At 40.8% G+C, this 20,148-nt stretch overlaps 1 protein-coding gene across 2 annotated transcripts in view; it reads left to right on the top strand.

Moving 5' to 3' along the window:
- Nucleotides 1-2,214: 2,214 nt before the first annotated feature.
- The window catches only part of LOC124162736 (probable phospholipid-transporting ATPase IA), a 262,810-nt gene continuing 244,876 nt past the window's right edge, over nt 2,215-20,148 (top strand). For both annotated transcript variants that reach the window (XM_046539362.1, XM_046539361.1), the window contains exon 1: nt 2,215-2,372. In XM_046539362.1, the coding sequence (XP_046395318.1) occupies nt 2,324-2,372 (49 nt within the window). In that variant the 5' untranslated portion in view covers nt 2,215-2,323. The remainder of the gene's footprint in view (nt 2,373-20,148) is intronic.

The raw sequence follows: 20,148 nt of genomic DNA, 5'->3' as shown, positions 1-20,148 counted from the left end.
GACAAGTGCCTTATCAGAAAAAAGGGAGCGTCAGCAATGCAAGTGGCCAAGGAACAAAAAAACCATTGGAAAGAAATGATTTCTAGAGACTAGAGCACGTGATGCATTGAGGCACAGGAAAATCAGCCGACCATGCAGCATGTGAAAACTGAACATGGAATTGGTGTTATTTTGCCACCAATGATCATGAAATGTTAAAAAAAAGCCAAGCATATGAAATTTAACAAAACCTTTTGCCAAAATTGGCTCACTGTAATTTCATTGTCTAACTGCATTTCAGCAATGGCCTGGCATTGGTTATATTCAGTTATTTTGGCCTAACTAATGCCCTAGCCAGTGTCTGGCTGATATCTGATATTATCTGGGAGAGGAAATTAATACTGAAAAAACAGTAATTTATAGTAACTTGGGTGTCAGAGGAACGGCAGTGGGAGACTGGGTAAAAGGGATTTAACTCGCTCTCCATTAACCACCAACGCAAACGTCATCATATCGCCCAATTAGCCTGCTTAATACTCTGGGAAAATTATTTGAAGCCGTTATTCATTACCATTTAAAAGTCATTCTCCACGACGAGAAAATTATTTGCCCGGAACAGACTGGTTTTAGTCCCAAGACTTCAACGGTCCATCAAATTCTCCGTCTCACAGAAAACATCACCGCTGGATCCAATGCAAGGCTTGTTTAGCATGCAGTTTTCATCAATTTGGAAGCAGCTTTCGATCGAGTCTGGACCCTGGGCCTTATTCACAAACTCTCCTTCCTCCCAATACCAACCTACCTTCTTAAAATCATCCAATCCTTTACCTTCGGCCGTTCCTTCTTTGTCCAAGTAAATACCGCAGCATCAACATTCCTTCCTATCACCTCCGGCGTCCCACAAGGCGCAATCCTTTCTCCGACTCTATTTAACCTTTACGTAAACGATACCCCTACCTCCCCCTATACCAGCCTATTTTTGTATGCAGACGATACCACAATCCTTGCCCAGGGTTCAGACCCGGAGAAGACTGCATATTTAATCCAAGACCACCTGGACGAGTATGAAAACTGGGCCACCGATTGGAAACTTTCCGTCAATGCCACCAAGTGCGAACATGTGTGTTTTTCCAGACGCCCAAAAGCTGGCGATGGCCCGCAACTCTTCTACAGAAATAAAAGAATCCCAAAATGCCTGTCTGCCCGATACTTGGGAGTTGAAATGGACAAACGACTAACTTGGGTGATCCACATCCAAAATAGTATCAAGAAAGCCATCGGAGTAAATGCATCCCTGTTTCCGCTAATTGGGCTCCAAATCGCCGCTGCCCACGAAGATAAAATTACTCCTGTATAATGCTACGATAAAACCATTACTAAGCTACGCATCACCAGTTTGGCTGCATGCAGCGGCAACTCACTTGCAGAAAATACAAACCACAGAAAATAAAATCATCAGAAAAATCATTGGCGCGCCTTGGTTTATCCGGAACCAAAACATCAGAAAGGATCTCAAAATTACTCCTATTCTAGCGAAACTAAAATCTGCTCTAGAAAAATTTGCCCTTACATTTGATAAAACAAATAATGCACTGTTAAAAAATCTTTGGGACTATGAACCTCCGCTGAAACCAAAACACCGCCTCCCCAAATGTGCCCTCAAACCTTCCCATATCCCTATCCCCTAATTCCCTGTCCAGTATTATTATGCCATGACTCTTTTAATCTGTAAAACGTGATCAATTAATCTGCCTGCAACATTACTAAACGAAACGCCCATGAGACAGCTGCAAAGCTGGGAACTGCGGAAAACAACAACGAGAAATATACTTGGACTTGGACTCTCTTCATTAACCAACTTATCTTTTAATTTTTAAACAGAAAAATGCCTTGAAAATTGGTTTTCATAGTAAATAAATTATTTTATATGATAACTTTGATTTATTTCTTGGAAAAGATAACAAAGGATATGTGGGAAGGGAATCTCCATAAAAAGTGGCTTTGAGACAAATCATAGATCAAAACTAATATATGATGGCTTTAATAACGATTTAATTGTTGATGTAAGCACATGAAATTAATATAAAATTGAAAATGAAAAAAGGAAGCCAGTGAATTCAACATCGATTATCCGTTTTACTTTTATTGCCAAATAATGTTTTGACGAAGCATACTTCAAAGTTTTCGTATTCCCGCCTTGTACCATGGCGCCCCTGGCGCAGTGCGTGCTTTCCTTGTCAGTAACAGAAAACATGGCTCGTTTCTGTGTCGTTTACAGGTGAATACTTGGACGACTTCATCTACAACTTCTGAAATATTTTTCGTCATCACGGTAGAGTTGGAGATGATAAGCAGGAAGCGGTCTCAGTACGGAGATTTAGATCGACTTGAAGGTTAGCACAGTTTTACTTTTTTCATTTAATGACGAGAGCCGTTTTTCGGATTGTAGAACAACTGTATGATGTGGAGTTAGATTTCTTTGAAATATACCCTAAATCAATGGAACTATTTTAATTTCGTAGCATTAACATATAAGCAGTTGATATTTCAGTTTTTACGTAGTCAATGGTTTGGTAGTGAATTTCCGTTTCAATTTAATGGCGATTCAGACATTTGTGTGCTTGTGATCGGTCATCTGAATTTTTGATTAATTTGTTGGTAGTTGTCTATTGGCATCTGTTATGTAGGTATTTATAAATAGTAATAATGCTTTTACATTGTCATTGGCATTGTTTTAGCTAATGTTTATTCTTTATGCTGTTATTAGAGTAAAGTGTTATATTGACAAAATATGACCTCCCATATTTCGTGCTTGCTTGGTACTGAGTGGTCTGCGGTGTACGAGCTTGGATCACTGGAATTGCGCCTCAATTTAAGCAAGCTAAATGTCGCAAACTTGTCTTAAGTTGAATTTATTTTAATCGTATAGTAATGGGGAATGTTATCAATGACGGTTATTGGATACTAGGCTTAATTAGGGCCTAATCATTTAAATTTCATATCTTTTCACGGCAATGGTGAAATATCGGTGTTTTTCTGTGTGTTGCACTATTATATTGTACGATAATTCATCCTCCATATGGTACGGTCCGCCCATTGAAGCTGTCAGTTGGCCCTTCATTTATAGTATATTTACAGATTTAGCGGATTGTGCAGAAGTGTCCGAACGCATTTAAATCCAAGTAAAAATGAATTAAGTTTATAATCAAGTAAATATATGTGCTTCATGATTTGTTAGTTGCAATCGTTTGCGAAATTATGATTTTCGGATCTTCCGTGTAACATGAAGTGCAGTCTGCTAATTGAAGAAAATTTTATATTTCTGTGAAGATTGTCATATTTGCAAAGCTCCCCCTGCAAGTGTGTACTTCATTTTAAATGTGAAATTCCAGTGAAACGAAATCGCTTTATATATTTTTTGCCCTATGATCATTCACGGGGTTTGTCAATATGTGTCTATCTTGAATATCTTGCGAATGATGTGTTTGCAGCTGTTGTGAGAGCGGTGCAGGATAAGTCGGTTATTTATCAGTATTTGCACATGATCCCGTTGGTTGCTGTGCAGGCCTCTGTGTCCTCCGTTACATAACCATTTCTTTACTGATGGGGTGCGGAACTTGCGGGATCTTTAGTAAATGCCCAACTTCGGATAAGAGGAGATACTGTATGTTTCTGAATACTCGGAGATTTTATATCCATCCATTATACACCCATCCATTCCTTGGGGGTTTACCTTGTTATTTTGGAAATCAATTTCGGTTTTTCCTTAGACCAAAAGTGATGTACCCGTCATACCACGGTTCCCATATCTTTTCTTTTGGCATTGCCTATTAGTATAAGTTAGGAAAGCACACCCTGAATCGTTTACCCAGCTATTGTTCGAGGTCTCACATATGTTGCGTGTGAATAAATTCGCCTTAAAAAAGTGTCAGCTCGTTCTTTTACTCGTGTATCTTTTGCCTAGAATTCCTGATTTTGTGGTGCCGCGAACCGACATTTTCAGAATTATTGCTGGAATTAAAAGAGGAAATGGAGAAATTAATAATTATCTGTTTCCACGTATATTTGAATTCATTTTCATAGTTTAAGTAAAACTCTCACGTTCAATTTAACTGTGCAGTCGAGTGCTGACGATTGCAGTCGAGGTATCATTTAGTGGGCTGAAAGTAAAAACTGCATTTCAGCCATTCATATTCTGTTATTTTTGTCTTAATTTTGTATTTCTGCCGAATGAGATGATATTTTGAACTTTGTCCATTTCATCTTAAGCAATTACCTTTCAATTGATTGGTTTTTCCTTGTTCTCAGTCCTAATGAGGCACTTGGTAACTCGAGTTTTGGGTAGTTTTCGAAATAAAAAATGTGTGCGAAGGGAATGTTGATCGAACTCTTTCGGCGAGTGGAAGAAATGGATATTTTTCGATTTGTCTTTGCAGTCTGTGGTTTAATCTTTGGCCTTGGTTTTTGCATACTAGCAATACTTGGCGCGAATGTAGGCTATAGAGAGTGCTCGCCAAGAGACATTCGGGGGCCTGTGGCAATGTTCTCCACCCCACACTTACAAGCACATTGAGAATATTTTTTTAAATTGAACCCCAGATCCGCCCAGGCATCTATTTGACCCCCCTGATGACATCCATCCGTATGAGATCCAGAATAGTGAGGCATACGCCCAAAGGCTGGGCCGTAGCGTGCGGGTGCTCAGGGGTTCCAACCCCTCGAAAAAGTGTGGGAGATGTGTACCATGCAACCCTCCAAATGCACCCTTCTCGAAGTATATAACCCTCCACAAGTAAACTGCTCTCAAAACGTTTTTCTATCTCTTGTGCATAGAAACTCGGTGAAGGTCTTTTATTGCTATTTTTTTCATTGAAAGTCAATTTATCCGCGTTCCTCTCGTACTCGTTCTCGACGTGATAACATGAAGCTGTGTCTGACCTAGTCTGAGCATGGGATGAAAGAACTAACTGGCTTTATTTTTTGCGCGTACAAGATGATAAGAATGCTGGTGTCGCCTCTAAACGCCATTGCATACAGAGTCCTCGACTCGCCCTCTTCTATCTTTGGATTTTTACAATCAGACGTTATTTTTAGCTCAGCATTTTCACAGTGATTTCCGTTGATGGTATTTTCTGTAATTGAAAAATAAGCCTAAAGATTGCATTGCGTTATGGCACAGAAATCGAGCGTCATGCGTTCAATATATATTTGGTTGGAGCTAAAATCACGACAGAAAATTATGGGAATGCATAAATGTCAAGATTTCATTTTGCTAACGATACTATTAAACCTAATTTTTTATTAGTTAATGATCAGTTATCCGTGTGAAGTAGTTCAGATTTCTCAGAAGCCGTATCGGCGTACTCCGTGGGGAAGACCTGCTGCTGCCCCATGAAAAATTTATGTTGTTGTATCCAATTTCGAATCTTTTCGTCAGGGCTAGTCATCAAGAGTTGTGACCTACACACTCCTTGATAGGCTCTATATAAATCCTACTACGGCCATGGCTGTGTACCTTTCACAACTGTGGAAAAATGTTGTAGTTCGTGTTGAAAAATACAAACGTATTATTTTGTAGAACGTATTATGGATAACCTATTATTTACCGGCTGCGAATCGAAGGGTTTCAGGGTGGGGTTCAAATCCCGTTTGAAACCTTTGGACGTCATGAACCGTATTCCTCGGAAGTGCCAGGAGGCACAGGGAAAGAACTGTCCCCCATTTCATGAATTCCGTGAACATTTGAAATTCATACGCCTGTGGTTTTGTGTAGGGTGAGCTCTACCTTCAATTATACAGACTACCTTTGGCTGATCTCTGCGTTAGTGTGTTTTATTGTTAGTTGTATACATATTTGATTCCCAGATTTCGTATTGACGAGATTTTTTTTCTATTTTTATCTATAAATTCAGGTATTTTGGAACGTCGTGACGTTCTCATCCGATTGCCTACCGTACTCTACAGGCCGTTGAATTATTTTTCGGTGTTCATTTACATTTCCAATGTATATTCCCTTCTTCAGGTGTGACTTTATTGAGATCTTCAGGTATCACTTAATTGAAATCCCGTGTCACCGTTTAAGTAACTGGGATAGTAGCGGATCCCAATGGCCTCTTTGACTATGAGATCGGCTGAAAATTTAAGAAAATTCCTGATCCTCCAATTTTGGGCATAATAACGGTTTCTTTGAATCAGTGTGAATCTTTGCACAGGGGTCAGAACACGCCCTCAGGTTAAAAAACAAGTCTTCCTTCGAAACTTCAGCGTTATAAAAAAAACATCGCTCAGAGCGAAGCCCGAGAAATGTTTTTGACTCAATTCACCAAAAAATCCTAAATCATTTGTATTTAATTTTGCGAATCTTGAATATCGTGAAATCTATTTTCGTTTCAGCAAGCAGCAAAGTTTGGTGTAAAATAGATGGATTTGGCATGCAGTTAAACCAGTGATAAAGATCTGTTCGATGACGAGAGGAGTGCCGCCTCGTAAAAATAGTACCCACCGTTTTCCTTTTAATCTGCTTAAAGCCTTTTCTTGTGTTGGCGAACCTATTTCGAAATGTTGGGAAATTGATCAGAGCCTTTAACGGAAGGGAGCTGTGGGCCGGATACTCAGCAGCAGGCTGGAGGGAAAAAAATTATATTCACTTTCCTTAATCAAGAGAAGAGTTTCGTGTTGCACCTCGTCTCCTTTAAGAAATTTCCCTCATCTCGGCACCTAAACTTGACCTGTTAGACTGGTTAGCAGGGTTTGCGTGATGGTGTTTTTCACAGTGGAACGTGCTATCTACGTTCCAGTCTGGTTGGGTGTTTATATCCCTTCCATTTCATACTCTGCATTTGATTTAACTCGACTGTCTTTTATGCTTGGCGCACATCATTATATTCGTTCGATGTATCGCATTCCTAGGATGGATACAATGCAGCATTCCATCTTTCTATGTCCCTTGCTAATTTCTTACGCTTTCTCGAAATTCTTTTTCCCTTATGTCCTTGATCCGCGTCTAATCTATCGACCTTCTTCGGATGACTTTTCCATAAAAATTACCCTTCATTATATTTCTCACGTAATTACTTTGAGATGGCATTATCTATTCAAATTTTCTGTCTTTGGTATCTACGGAAAATCGTAGGGTTTCTCTTCTTCATTGGGAAATCTTTCCTTTCTGTAGAAATAGCAAAGCATGGTTTCGCTAGTAGTGGACCTCGTCGTCCCAATGACGGCGCGTGTATTTCCCTAGTCCCCACCTATTCCTATCATTTCCCCTGGAGGCGTCGTCGGGCTCTCATCCTATACTTATTTCCTTCCCCGTCCCCTCCCCCTTCCGAGGTGTGCGGGTGAAAAGCTTATAGACCCGGCCCTCGGGAGAGTAACCCCGCGAGCCTTTTCTGGGTCCTCTTTCCACCTGTCCTTCTTTGGCGTATGGTGCTCCACACTCTTTATGTTTAGCAGTTTTAACATAATTTAAATTGCAAACGGTTAAAATAAATTTCTACATGGTAGTAAATAAAAAATCAAATGAATAGCTTAAACTAAGCCCATTAATCATTTTGTGCCCTACCCATGTCTGGTTGTATCAAATTAATAAATTAAAAGCTACTTGCAAATTACTGTTATGGTAGAATTCCACCAGGGTAAGCCTGAAACAAACCTCTATATGGTTGTGTCTACACCCAAGGGCGTACCCAGCGGGGGGCAGGAAGGGGCAGCTGCCCCCCCAGAAGCAAAAATCGCCGAGTCTTTAAGGAAAATCAGAACTGGATTGAAACGAAAGTTTTCTACAAGTTTTCTTTTAACCCATGAAAAATTATATTAGAATAAGACTTGTAACGAAGATATTTTTTCAAGCAAATAATATTATAAATATAGCGCAGTTATAATTATCTTAAAATGTTGGTTTAATTCACCCTTTCCTTGCAAAAATGTTAAGACTTGAACGACCATGGCTTGTCCCCCCTAGTTTTGTTCCTGGGTACGCCCTTGTCTACATCCCGTTGTGTTCACATTTAAATCAGCGCTGTGACATCGTGTGGTAACGTGGAAGGGGAGGTGGGGAAGTGAATTGTCCTCGAATATGTTTGTTGTGGACTGTTGTCTTTAGATCGGGGAATAAGAGTGACACGCGAAGGTCGACTAAAATTCTTGAAGGGAATGGGACTACTTAAGGGTGCTCTACTACTCTTGGCTTTACCCTCCTATCTGGTCGACCACACCCCGCGATAAGGTCCCAAGAACGTTTAAAAGACTGATGAATGAAGCTGTTTTTTTGCCCATAGCAAAGAGCTCAAAATTTGGTGCAAGCTGAACGTTTTTAGGGCCTTAAAAATATTTTTGACCGAGTAAAGGGGAAATCTTGATAAGAGGAGAGCGATCGGGAATCGCGTGGCAGAGGAGCTTTTTCTTACGCGATTTATTTACGTTTCGGGTGGGTAATTAATCGTAATACTAATTGAGAAACCAACCTAAATTTGAACTTCTATTGCGTGTTTATTAAGACTAGTCTGAGGTGTTTCGGTTTTGCAGGTTAATTTGGTAATCAATGAATCTATCTTTGACAAATGTCCGCAAAAATATGCCTCTTTGCGTAGTATATCCGCAATGGTTGCAGGACCCATTTTAAAAAGTTATTTCAATCTTATCCTATTATTTAATGAGTCAGCTAACCAGTTAGATGGCTATAAAAACTGCATGCAAAGAAAAAATTCCGCATGGAGGATTTCATCGTTCACAGATCTTAAAGGATTTCATTAAAATAATATACGTTAATATTCCTTTGCAATAAGTTATTGCATATCGGACGTTATATTTTACGCCAATTATATTTTACTCTTAGGGTATGAATTCTATATTACCTTACTTGGGGACAGTCAAATGAATTCTGCTAATGTAAACACTGCAGCTTTCTTTCTTAAAAGGTTTACGAATTTCGGGTTCAGACACGTTGGTAATTCTGATTGAACAATCCGGTCTTTCATAAATGCATGTCAGAAATTCCGTATTAGTGTCTCATTGATGTATTGGGGAGACGATAAAGCTGTAATGCACCGTTTCTTCAATTAATTAAAGGTATTTCGAAGGATAAAATATTTTTCTTTGCTCCTTTCACGTAAATACAAGATACTAAGTGCCTTATCCATTTATCCTGATCTTGTCGTATCTGACGTTATGCAACTCGAAGGACTTGATTCGCCCCCATTTACAATTATTAATTAGAATGCCGCGCGCGATAGCTATTGTACTATGCATAAAATGGGAAATGAACATAAACGTGAAGTGACGATATTTGGCTAAAGGGCTGTCAGTAAAGCTTTCCATGAATATGCGCAATATGTATATTCTTTGCGTGTGGGAGAGGATATTTGCGATGGGGGAGAAACTCATTACGTCACTTATAAGTGAAGTAAAACCTTCTATGAAACGTTTGTATGCAAGCTAACATATTATCTGTTGCTTGTTCTTCTTGTAGTACTTATTTTTGAAAAGCGATTTACCTGTGAGAGATGTTGTTGACATGTGATCGTCGTATGGGTGCTTGGTATCTTGCGTGAAGATGTACTAGCTCACCATTTTCGAATTCCGAGAAGTTGGGTGGCGTAAATTTCGTGGTGTCGCTTTCATAATTGAACATTTCTGTGAGACTGCTACTTTAGTATGATCTCTCTGGAGGAGTTGGAGGATCCTCTTCGGCTTCTCATGCTACATGTAAATAAAGGCATTTCTGTTCTTTGAAATCAAAATTTGGTCTTTGGCCAAAGGTTATCACCTCTGGCCATTCAGTCTTTTTTACATCCGTTATTATTTACTTTATATTCATGCCTCATTCTAAGTATTTATTTCCATTGATAAATTCATTGATGGCTGACTTCATTTTTATATTCTTGTTCTGCAATATCTAACTACTTATGTGCTCAAGTTCTTCCGAATGCCCCTTGCCTTCCGAATTTATGCGTTTAATGTTCATGTAATTCCTCGTCGTTAGTTCTTGCTCATTGTTTGTCGCGAAGACTGTTTTCCGCAATACATTTATCTGTAAAAGTCATGCGATTTAAATCATTTGTGTGGTAAATTGTACCGTCTAACATGGCCAAAAATTGAACGGTGGGAAAAGTGTGGCACGTCTGTCTCTTTTGCAAAACAGAAAATAGTTAGAAATCTATGAAAAAGGTATCAAATTTCGATACATTTCTTGGTAAAACATCCTACAGAATATGAATCGGTTATAAAGACCTGATTACTCGATGAATTAACACGTTAGTGTTACTTTGCGCATGCATAAACTATTTTGATGTACGAATGCATGAAGATACTTAATTACAACAGGTTCTATTTCTGTTCATGCATTTCTCACAAGTTAAGTGGTTAAAATTTGCATTTTTATGTTCATGCATTTACATGTTGTACTTCTAATTTTGTCGTGTAAACCTTAATTCTAGGTTTTCGAAAATATTTTGCGGCTTCTCGTACCTTTCCAACTTTACAAGCAATTCTTCAAATTGCGAAGTTCTACTCTCAAAGGCTTCCCAATATATTTTTACATGTAATCGCGCACATTTCACCGGGGACTCCCACCCAAAATCCCCTCTTCCCATTTCCTGGTCTTTTTAGCCCCATGCTTTTATGTTTCTGCGTCCCCATCTCGCCCGCTTTTCTCCGTGGAAGTGTTTTCTGTCGACATGCACTTTCACTTCTTCGCCCAGGATCTCCCGCCCCCTCATCCCGTGCCCCCTCTCCTTGGCCCCCCTGTCGACCTCCTTTCTCGTCATCACTCGCCTCTCATCAATGTCCCTCGCACCCCTTCCCTTTCAGCCCTTTATACGGAGAGTCGTCTTGTGCTATTGCTTGTTCCCTAAGTTTGCCTCGTGACGGGGGAAACGTTGACGATGACCGGGGACAAGGGCCGACGATAGGCGATAGGTTGTTTGGTTTCGGTAAAAGCCTTTTTCAGTGACGGGACACTCAGGCCTCTTAAAATTCTCAAAGGATAAAAGTATGTTACGGAATAAAGGTGATAGAGACTTGGTGGCTCAGTACAAAGTGAGTGGAATCTTACCATAATAATACAGACACAAGCCATTTGTGGATTCCAATTTTTAATGCTAGACAATCGGTCTCCGCTATCTAACCATTATATCTTCTGGCGTACCTGTATAATTATTTTTATCGGAAGTTGAAAATACCTTCCAAACAACTTTATTCGTAGTAAGCGATTTAGGACCTGTATTTTTCGATAATTTCTTGGTGATTAGGTTGTTAACCAAGCTTTTATGTTAAACAATACCGAGAAGTAGTCTTTCTTGATGATAAGTGTAATGTATGTATGATGATAAGTGCGCGGTCAACCTGCGAGGTTAAAATGCCGTGATATTCCAAAATGTTGCCAGTTACACTGCAATAAGTGCATCCCCATTTTCAGAGACTTTCTTCCGAAGAGAACGACAATTGTGGATTTAATTTAAAAGCTCATGCGTCTTTCATCAGAGTTTCGAATTCATATCTCGATAATAGAGTATTTGCACGTTTTTGGTGAGGCCTGTTAAAAATATCAGTTTGGTTTAATTAAGCAAATTCCAACTCCTACAGTCGTACGACCATGGGCGAATTTGTTATTAACAAATAAACATTCCAAAATCAATGTTGCGCTTAAAACACTCCGCCGCCATGCCAGACGGCTTGTGACGTCAATCCCCATACTCAACTGACTGCAGTTCCTCCGATCATCTGCGATTGATGGAAACCTTGTTTATTGTTGTTTACGAACACTGAGGTGAATCTGACGGAATAAACCATCTGTCCTACTATAAATTAGTGGTATATTTCGTACAATAATTCTTTAAGTTCGTAGCCATGAGCGAAGATAGATTAATGGCTTGTGGGACAAAATTCCGGAATGAATATTGTTTTGTTCCGATACGTGGGAGCACCCGTGTTTCTACATCGAACAAGATTTTTGTGGATGTTCCCGATAAGCCTGAACTACGACGGAAATGGTTATTGGCAGCCCGGAGGGATCTTAAGTCGATGCCATTATTACACACAAAAGAGTTTATTATTCCATTCAGAAAGGAGAGACTAATGCGTAATACTGAAGCATATGAATGTTTGAGATCCAGTTATTCTTGTATACAAACGGCCGTGTATTCATTGATGATATACATTGCATATTTTTTCACTTCGGATGCTTACTTTCATTATGTATGCTTGATGACTATGGAAAAACATAATTGGTAACGTCAGTATTTTAAGCATTTATACTCGAAAAGCAGATATAAACAACGTTGGAGTGGAAAAGGAAAATTTAAAGAATTTACAATGCAGTAAAGAATCGTAAAGAAAATAACGTTACGGTAAATGTATAAATGGTACAAATTTGATGCATTGCAAATACCTACATGCGAGCAATTAGTAACATATGTTTACCCCTAAAATATTATAGTTGAGGAAACACAACAACCTGCCTCCCTACATTTAAATTTTCAAATATTGACAGCATAAAAGTGCGGAAACATAGGGAAAAATAGTTTACTAGAGGTGTTAATGAATAAAAAACTATGCAAAATTACCCTTACTTGTACTTATTTATTGCTCATCATATCACAAATAGCACTACCACGCACACATTTCACGAGCTGTCTTTTTAATACTTATAATCAGTATATGCCGAATCAACTGTTTCAATGAAGAACTTGGCTCACAATAAATATAAAACACTATTATGTAACACTAATAAAGCATAATTATCGGTTTTCCAATCACTCTGCACACCACACTAAAAGAATTTGCACTCCTTAAAATTCGTAAGGATTCTTCACATCTCACTTCCCACACATCACTAACAACTTAGAATCAGTTTACGTTATTTCACGTTAACATTGCGAAGACAACTAAATGAATAGTCTGAAACAAATTACCTACTAAACCAGTTATTGTAACATCAAAAAACTTGGAATTTCACTATCACTCCTACCGTAACCAAAATACATATGACCAAAACAATAACGAACAAAAGCGCAACGAATATGCGTGAAATGTAAACAATGACTAAATCTCAAAATGAATTGGCAATAGGTTAATACGTAATAAAATCAAACAGAACTTAGAAGCGAACGAACGAATGCAAATTAATACGCGTTCGATGTATCCCTAAGGCACAACTAGTCCAAATATGAAACATATCCCCTTCGCAATAGTCAGATACCTTTGATCGAAATGCATACGGTTGGTTGAACCAGCATGGAAGAAATAAATTCCTCGAAGATGTTACATTCACAACTCACTTCACTCTTTACTTCATCGTCTATATGCAATCGAGTTAGAGACTTAATTGTTGGATGAAACGCTTCACGAGTCTATTTTCTCCCAACTCGGGAGACAATGAAGTTACAGACCTTATAAAAACGAAGATAGGCCCTAGGTATACACCGATCACGAAGGAGTCAACGTCTGTGAGGTTATTTGAAGAAGCCTTAACGAAACCAGGTTCCATTTTGCAAATTTACTTGCAGAAAAATGAAGAAATATCGCGTAAAATACGTGAAATATAAGTTATTCGTCAATGCTCCCGTCTGCTTGCAACTATAATATGGGAGATGACGTCACGTAACGAATAGCCAATTACAGGTCGTTTTACCCTCCAGAATTTCGATGCTAAAACAAAGGTTATTAAAACTTAAATAATAAATTAATAACAAAACACATGGAATTTTCATTAAACATATGAGAACTTCAAACATGTATGCACTAAATGGAAAGGGTTTCATGCTTATTCCTCACCCATGCAAACACACTATACCGGAGCATCATATTGTGTGTGAATGGTCGTAATTTTTTAAATTGGGCATTTTAGAGTAAAATCTATGGCTTATCGTGCCATCTTTACGTATTCGCGAGTGAATTTGTTTTAAATTTCTTTGTCTGCTAGGAATTTTGTCAATTTCAAGTCAATCATCATTATATATTTTTCCTCCGGTTAATAATCCTCATGAAATTTGAACAGTCCTTTCGAAGCCAAGAATGAGCTCATTTATGGCAGATTGTAGTGGAAGTTGAAAAAATTACTTTGTGGCTACTATTTTATCAATCTCGGATATCTTATCGCGTTTTCAAGTTCGGTTATCTAGTCGCACTTAAGGTTGCCAATACAGGTTTGAACGATCGGTGATAGATGTTCCTAATGTGATGTCTAACTCGGTGCGAGCTCTACTCGTTATCGCTTACCTTTTAAGTGAAAGACGTAATGACCGCGTAATTGTTTTCCTGAAATTCTTATGGGAAATAATTAGGGATTTCAATTAATTTGGAGTCTCAGTGGAATGTCCTGATGTTAAATCGGCAGAAGGCCCTGACGTGCGATTTCAATGGGGAGGTGGCAAGCGTATCCTATTTCCGTCCGTCTGAGCGCCAGCACTCCTATTTCCCACGCTTCCACTCTCTCCCTCATGCGGAGTTCTTCCTCATCACTTCACGGGGAGAGGAGGGTGCGAGGTATCAGCCAGCCGTCTTCGTTTCTACCCTTCGACTACCTTATAAACGGTTGTTTCGTTGTCAAGGCAAAATATTAGTCCCAATATCACTGCCTGAGAAGCTCCAAATCATGTTCCGGACCACTAGCGTTACATGTCTTCGTCAGCTATTGTCGTCTCCAAGGAGTTGCGTGAGGTTTTGTTTTGAAAATGTAAATATACGATGTGAGGATATATCAACTATGATTTCAACACTTTACATTAACTTATTCTTTCCGATTTATTATAAATTTGGCGAATTTAGTAATGCTTGCAAGTAATGAAAAATACCCAATCGTAGAATTTTATTCAATGATTAACAGGAAAGTTTTAGGACCCAAATGTTTGAAAGTTTTTTAAAATTTGAGCTTCTATATAAATTGATAAACGTCCCACGTCAATATGTAGGTAATTAAGAAATGCTTTTTAATGTACATTTTTGAAAATAGATAAATGGAACTGCTATGCAGCGTGGCCTATTTGTGTGAATTTTCTAGGAAATTCTATCTTGAATATCTCGAAAAACTCTTCATTCAATCAAAAAAGATATTTCATTGATCCTGCCTCGTCTGAAAATATAAGGGACAATTTTTTGCGTCGCTTAAAAAAATTCAGTTCATTATCAGAATTCCTTGAGGGACACTGCCGTTTTCTGACGTGTATTTGAAGGTGACTGGATCGATATGGTGTATTTTTAGCTTAGTTTACGTGTAATTATGTTTTGGTATCGCATGAAGAGTATTTTTGAAATCGGATAATATCAACGACTATGGTGCGTAGGTTATTAATGTTTACGACTGCAGCTAGAGCATTAAAATTTAAAATGCAAATGTTAAGGCATAAATGAGACACAATCAACGATGAAAACCAAGGTGATATTAGCAATGTCGGCGGCGTAGCATGTTTCATAGCTTTAGTTAATACCCTTTCATTAAACAATGGAAATTAACAAGTTATTTTTAAATATTTATTTAAGTTATGCAACGCTAGGAATTGTTCAAAACCACACGACAGATTTGATTTAGTTCATCGTCAGGTCCATCCTAGGGTGCGCGTGAATAATAGTGATGACAGGACAAACTACGTGTAAAGCTTGAAGTCGTTATCAAAAAAGATGGCGACTATTATTTTAAATTGCAACTGTGTGTAAATATTTACAGCATGACGTTAGTATTCTGGGTTAATGCTGGGACGAACCGCCCCTATGGTAATGTATACTTAGCGGCGTATCTGTTAACCAACATGGTCTAGGATTCCTCTTCTAAGGTGCCCCACGTCATGGTGCGCGGAGCTCCTGGAAGCCGGCTTCGCTTCTTCCTCCATGCACCACCGCTGTCGTCCTCGCCAGTCTTATGTGCTACCTTTCCTGGTGATGTGCGCCCTTCTCAACATCTCACCTCGTCGCCCAGAGTTCTTTTCCTTTAGTAGCGGCGACACGGGTGTGGCGTGGCACTCGAGGAATTATCAAAGCGCGATAATGGGAAATTTTTGCTTTCGTCATCCCGTCTTGGGAAGCTTCTTCGACTTCATTCACACAACACACTCCCAGGCCCTCACCCCTTCTACTCGGGCTGGAGTTGGCTGCGCTCCTAAAGGGTGACGCGAAGTGCTTACGTCTACCAATTCTGTCTCCGTATGCTCCTCACATTCGGGTGTCTCGGAGATCCTCGTTTTGGAGTCGTTTCTTGTGTCCCAGGAGAATGCTCCGTCATCAGTCGCATTCGAACCGTATTTTGTAGCGTATTCAAAATCCTAAGATCGTCGCTCTTGCAATATCTATTTATTCACGACCAAAATCGTGTGGCATTATGGAAATTTATGCTTCAGTCATGTTATTCTGTACTTTTAACATCGCATCGCACGGGAAAAAATTATCTTTCATGTAGTGAAGCTTGTTTACTTCGCCCTTATGTCAGCAATGAAACTTGGATGCGATTGTAGTAAGGGCCGTTCGAATAGTCTCCGTATACTAGAAAATTGCGTTTGAAAGTGTATTTTACGGGTCGTTGTATTTTGAAAATTTCATGTAGGCCTCGGTAGCGGTGGGGTCCTCGCCTGCCAAACCTTAGATTGCGGGTTCGAATCCCGCCTGGGTAGGTGGTCCCAATCCAGGGCATGGATGTTTGTGTCGTGCTTCATCAGTCCTCCGTTGTAAAGGCCTATATGTGCTGTTTACGGGGAATTGGAAATAAATAAATGTAATGACTCCTAGTTTGAAACAAATACTGCGTATGTTCTTACCGCATAAAAACGTAGTAAGACGCTTGATCAAGCTTACATCGGTCAGAAATTTTGTTTGACAAATTTTCAAGGTTATAAAAATTTCAAATTGTGAACATTTTGTTTTTTTTTATCTCGGAGAAAATAGCCGACTTGAATTGTTATTTTCCTTATAAAAATTCTACACCATCTTCTGTCGACTTCTCCGAATTTTAGCCGCTTAAAATGTTAGGGGACATGGAGGGGTAAGAAAATTTACTGCTCTAAATTTATAGCAGAGAGACTTTTTTGGATTCCTTTCCGGGACGTAACATCTATCCTATCCGTACCGAAGAAGAGGACGGCTTGCTTGGAGAATCCTTCGGTCAGTGGAGGCAAATACCTTGGGGAGACTTATGACCAGGTTGACCTAGAAGGGGACGTTGGCCGAATTACCATTCATGCTAAGGGCCTCTTGTTTCGAATCTCGGTACTTTTAAGTCTGATTTATGTGGGAAGAGAATGTGTGAGTATAATATATCGTTGGCTTTTCATTGAGGGTTTTAATTTATGTTGCTGATTTGAAGGGATTTGATGGGTAGGGTAAACGGGATTATTATGATTCCCAGTTCCCGTTCTCTTTCATGACCAAGGTATCCTGCCCCTGAGGCGCTCGCTACGTACGCCCTATCAGGGAAGTGTTTAAATGTAACTGTGTGTACAATTAAAATTGGTTGTTACGATTAAGATTATCAATTTACATGTTGTCATTTACTGAAATAAACATATTTGGATGTAAAATATGTGTATGAATTGATAGGGTGAAAAGCCAAGGGGTACAAGTGATATTTTTCTCAACTAAAGTTAATTGTTAGAAGAAATACATAAAAACTTGGTTGCCATGGGATACGAGTGCGTCTCTGTTGTGTGCTGACATTGAGTGGAAGATCAAATGCACTATTAACTATCAATTTGATCTTGTTTGTTTTCCATACTTAATTTATGTAACTAACAATGCATAGAAAAAAGAAATCACTTGTACCCCTTGACTTCTAACCCACTCAATTAAGTTTAACGGATAATTGAGATTACTTCTATTCTTCGTTTACTGGTTATCCAATTGTGTTTCTACTGACGGGATTCCATTGGCGGCATTTGATTCCCTTATTTATTTTTATGGACGTTTTCTTGGGAAGGGGAAAATTGCAAGCATTTATTTCAATATGGAGAAATTCCATCCATCACGCGACAGTCTTCGGATTTTAAATGTATAACAGGTTTTGAAACGACAAGACTAGGCATATACTTACGAGTAAAGTGAATGAATTTGCTTTTTGTCGTTCACTGACGGCGGAATTGTTTTTATTTTGGCGGGAGGAACAATTGGAACCAGTGCGAGAGCGCCCTGGCAGGAACTTATTTGAGGTAGTCGAGGTATTCCCTCATACCCTCTCCTTTTCTCATTCATTCCGACCCTCGGATTCTAATCCCGCGACCCTGATACGTTCCTGCCCTCTCTCCCACCCCAACCTAATTTCTGCTCCCCGTGCCCCCACCCCATCCCGACCACCCCTCCTCTTCCTCCTCTCCACCGTTTTCCCTCGACCCTAGGCCGACAACGACCTTCCCCTCCGTTCCCCTTCAATCTTCCTCCCTCTCTCCCCACCGAACCCTTCCCCACATCGAGTCCTTATTTCCGAATCGAGAGTGGCGCTGCCTATGCAGTGGTTGGCTGGGCATTGGCGTGCACGGCGCGGTCCTCCCCGGGACCATCTGCAGGGATACAAGTGTTTTGCGGGAAAGAGCAAAGTCGCCCAACGCAGCGCGGCACTCGTTTGCGTGTCTGAACCCGTCGGATTCGTGACGCTGGGACTGGAGTGCTATAAGAGCGACGAAGTTGACTGTTTTCCCTTCGGAAACCCTGCGAGGGAGCTGGGAAAAAGTGGGATGATTCCCCACTGATGTTTCACTTGTCCCGCGAGCTCTTCCGTGCGTTGCGATAGATTATTTTTTTGGAAAAGAGTCTTCTCCTTCGTGGCCTTATTCCCGTTCCCCTCTTTGATCCTTTCATTGTTCGATGTGCGTGTTCGCGCCGCGGCGTGTACCCTGGAAACCAACGCGCCTCTTCACGTCGACAACTGTTTGTGTCCGTCCTTTCATGATGGAGCACATCCACCGCACTTTCTCGTGAAGGCGAACCTTCCGGATTTTCTGCAGGATTCACCTTCCCTCCCTCTCTTTCCGAGATGGTTTGTGGGTCACGGAGTCTTGCTTCCTGAAGGAGAGACGACCCTCGCAGCTAGTGCACGCAGTATTCTCCCGCTGAAATGTATAGGGCCGAAGAAAGGTCTTCCGGACGGTGGTGGTCCAAAGATTCAGCAGCGGTCTCGCCGGCGAGGTCGTAAACACAACAAGCGGCGGTTCCGGGCGTTGAACCCCACGCGGGTTCGTTCCCCGGGCGAAGGAGAGGGGACACGCGGGGGGATTTCCCTCCGCACACTCGAGGAGTGGGAGAGGTCCACATCAGTCGTGCATTCTAGTGTTCTGCCGGAGAGAACGGAGTCGCGAGTTAGCGTGGCTGTCGTTCGCTTGTGTAACCAGTCTCTCTCTTCTTGACGCCGTGGAGTGATGAGAACGCTGGCTGTTTTATCTCCCGGAGTGTGCAGGATGGAACCCCGGGCAATGTTTCGCCCCTACCTGGAGTAGTACTCCTCCGGTTTCCCTTTCGTTCCGCGCGCGCCGGGCACGCCCCTCAGTCCGAACGAGGCTCCGGGTCCGCCGCGTGGTCCATGCCTTCTCAAGCCGTGCCTTCTCATCCTGCCGCCTCCTCCTCTCCTTCCCCGGACGAGACCGCCACCCCCGCCGGTAACGCATCCCCCGCCTCCCCCTACGTCTTTGCCGGTCTCCTCCTCCCGCATTCTTCACCTCGGTCCGGTCCCTCGTGCGGCGTCCCCGACGCCGATAGCGACGTCGCCCGCGAGGCGCCATGAGGGAGGACAGGAGGAGCCAGGCGGGGCAGAGGCATGGCAGGGCCGGCGGAGGACGTCGCGGCCGGGAGCACATCGAGCTTGATAGTTTCAAGGCGGAGTATTGCGCCTCAGGTGAGGAGGGAATAAAGGCTGGGCGATACTCCGAGAGGATGCTACCTCTCGACGGGTCATGCTTCGCCATTTTTATTATCTTATAAATTACAACAAACGTACGACATCATCTTGAAGATTCAGGGTGCATTACATGACTCTTATATCATATGCGTGTCAAATCGTGAGTCTTGAGAGAGTTTTTTTATGCCACTAAGGAGTTTCAAATTATTCGAATTAACGCGATTAACGGAGACATTTAGTTATATCATCTGCCACCAATTGACTTACCCACAATTGATACTCACAATTCGATAGCGACGAAAGCAGACAAGGGCAATAGCTTAGTGATTTTGATAAATAGATTACTTGATCATATGCCTGTGTATCAA

The sequence above is a fragment of the Ischnura elegans genome, chromosome 7 (genome assembly GCF_921293095.1).
Source record: "Ischnura elegans chromosome 7, ioIscEleg1.1, whole genome shotgun sequence".
In the NCBI taxonomy this organism is placed as follows: Eukaryota; Metazoa; Arthropoda; class Insecta; order Odonata; family Coenagrionidae; genus Ischnura; species Ischnura elegans.
Note: the sequence above shows the minus strand (reverse complement) of the source record. Positions and strands in the feature narration are given on the sequence as shown.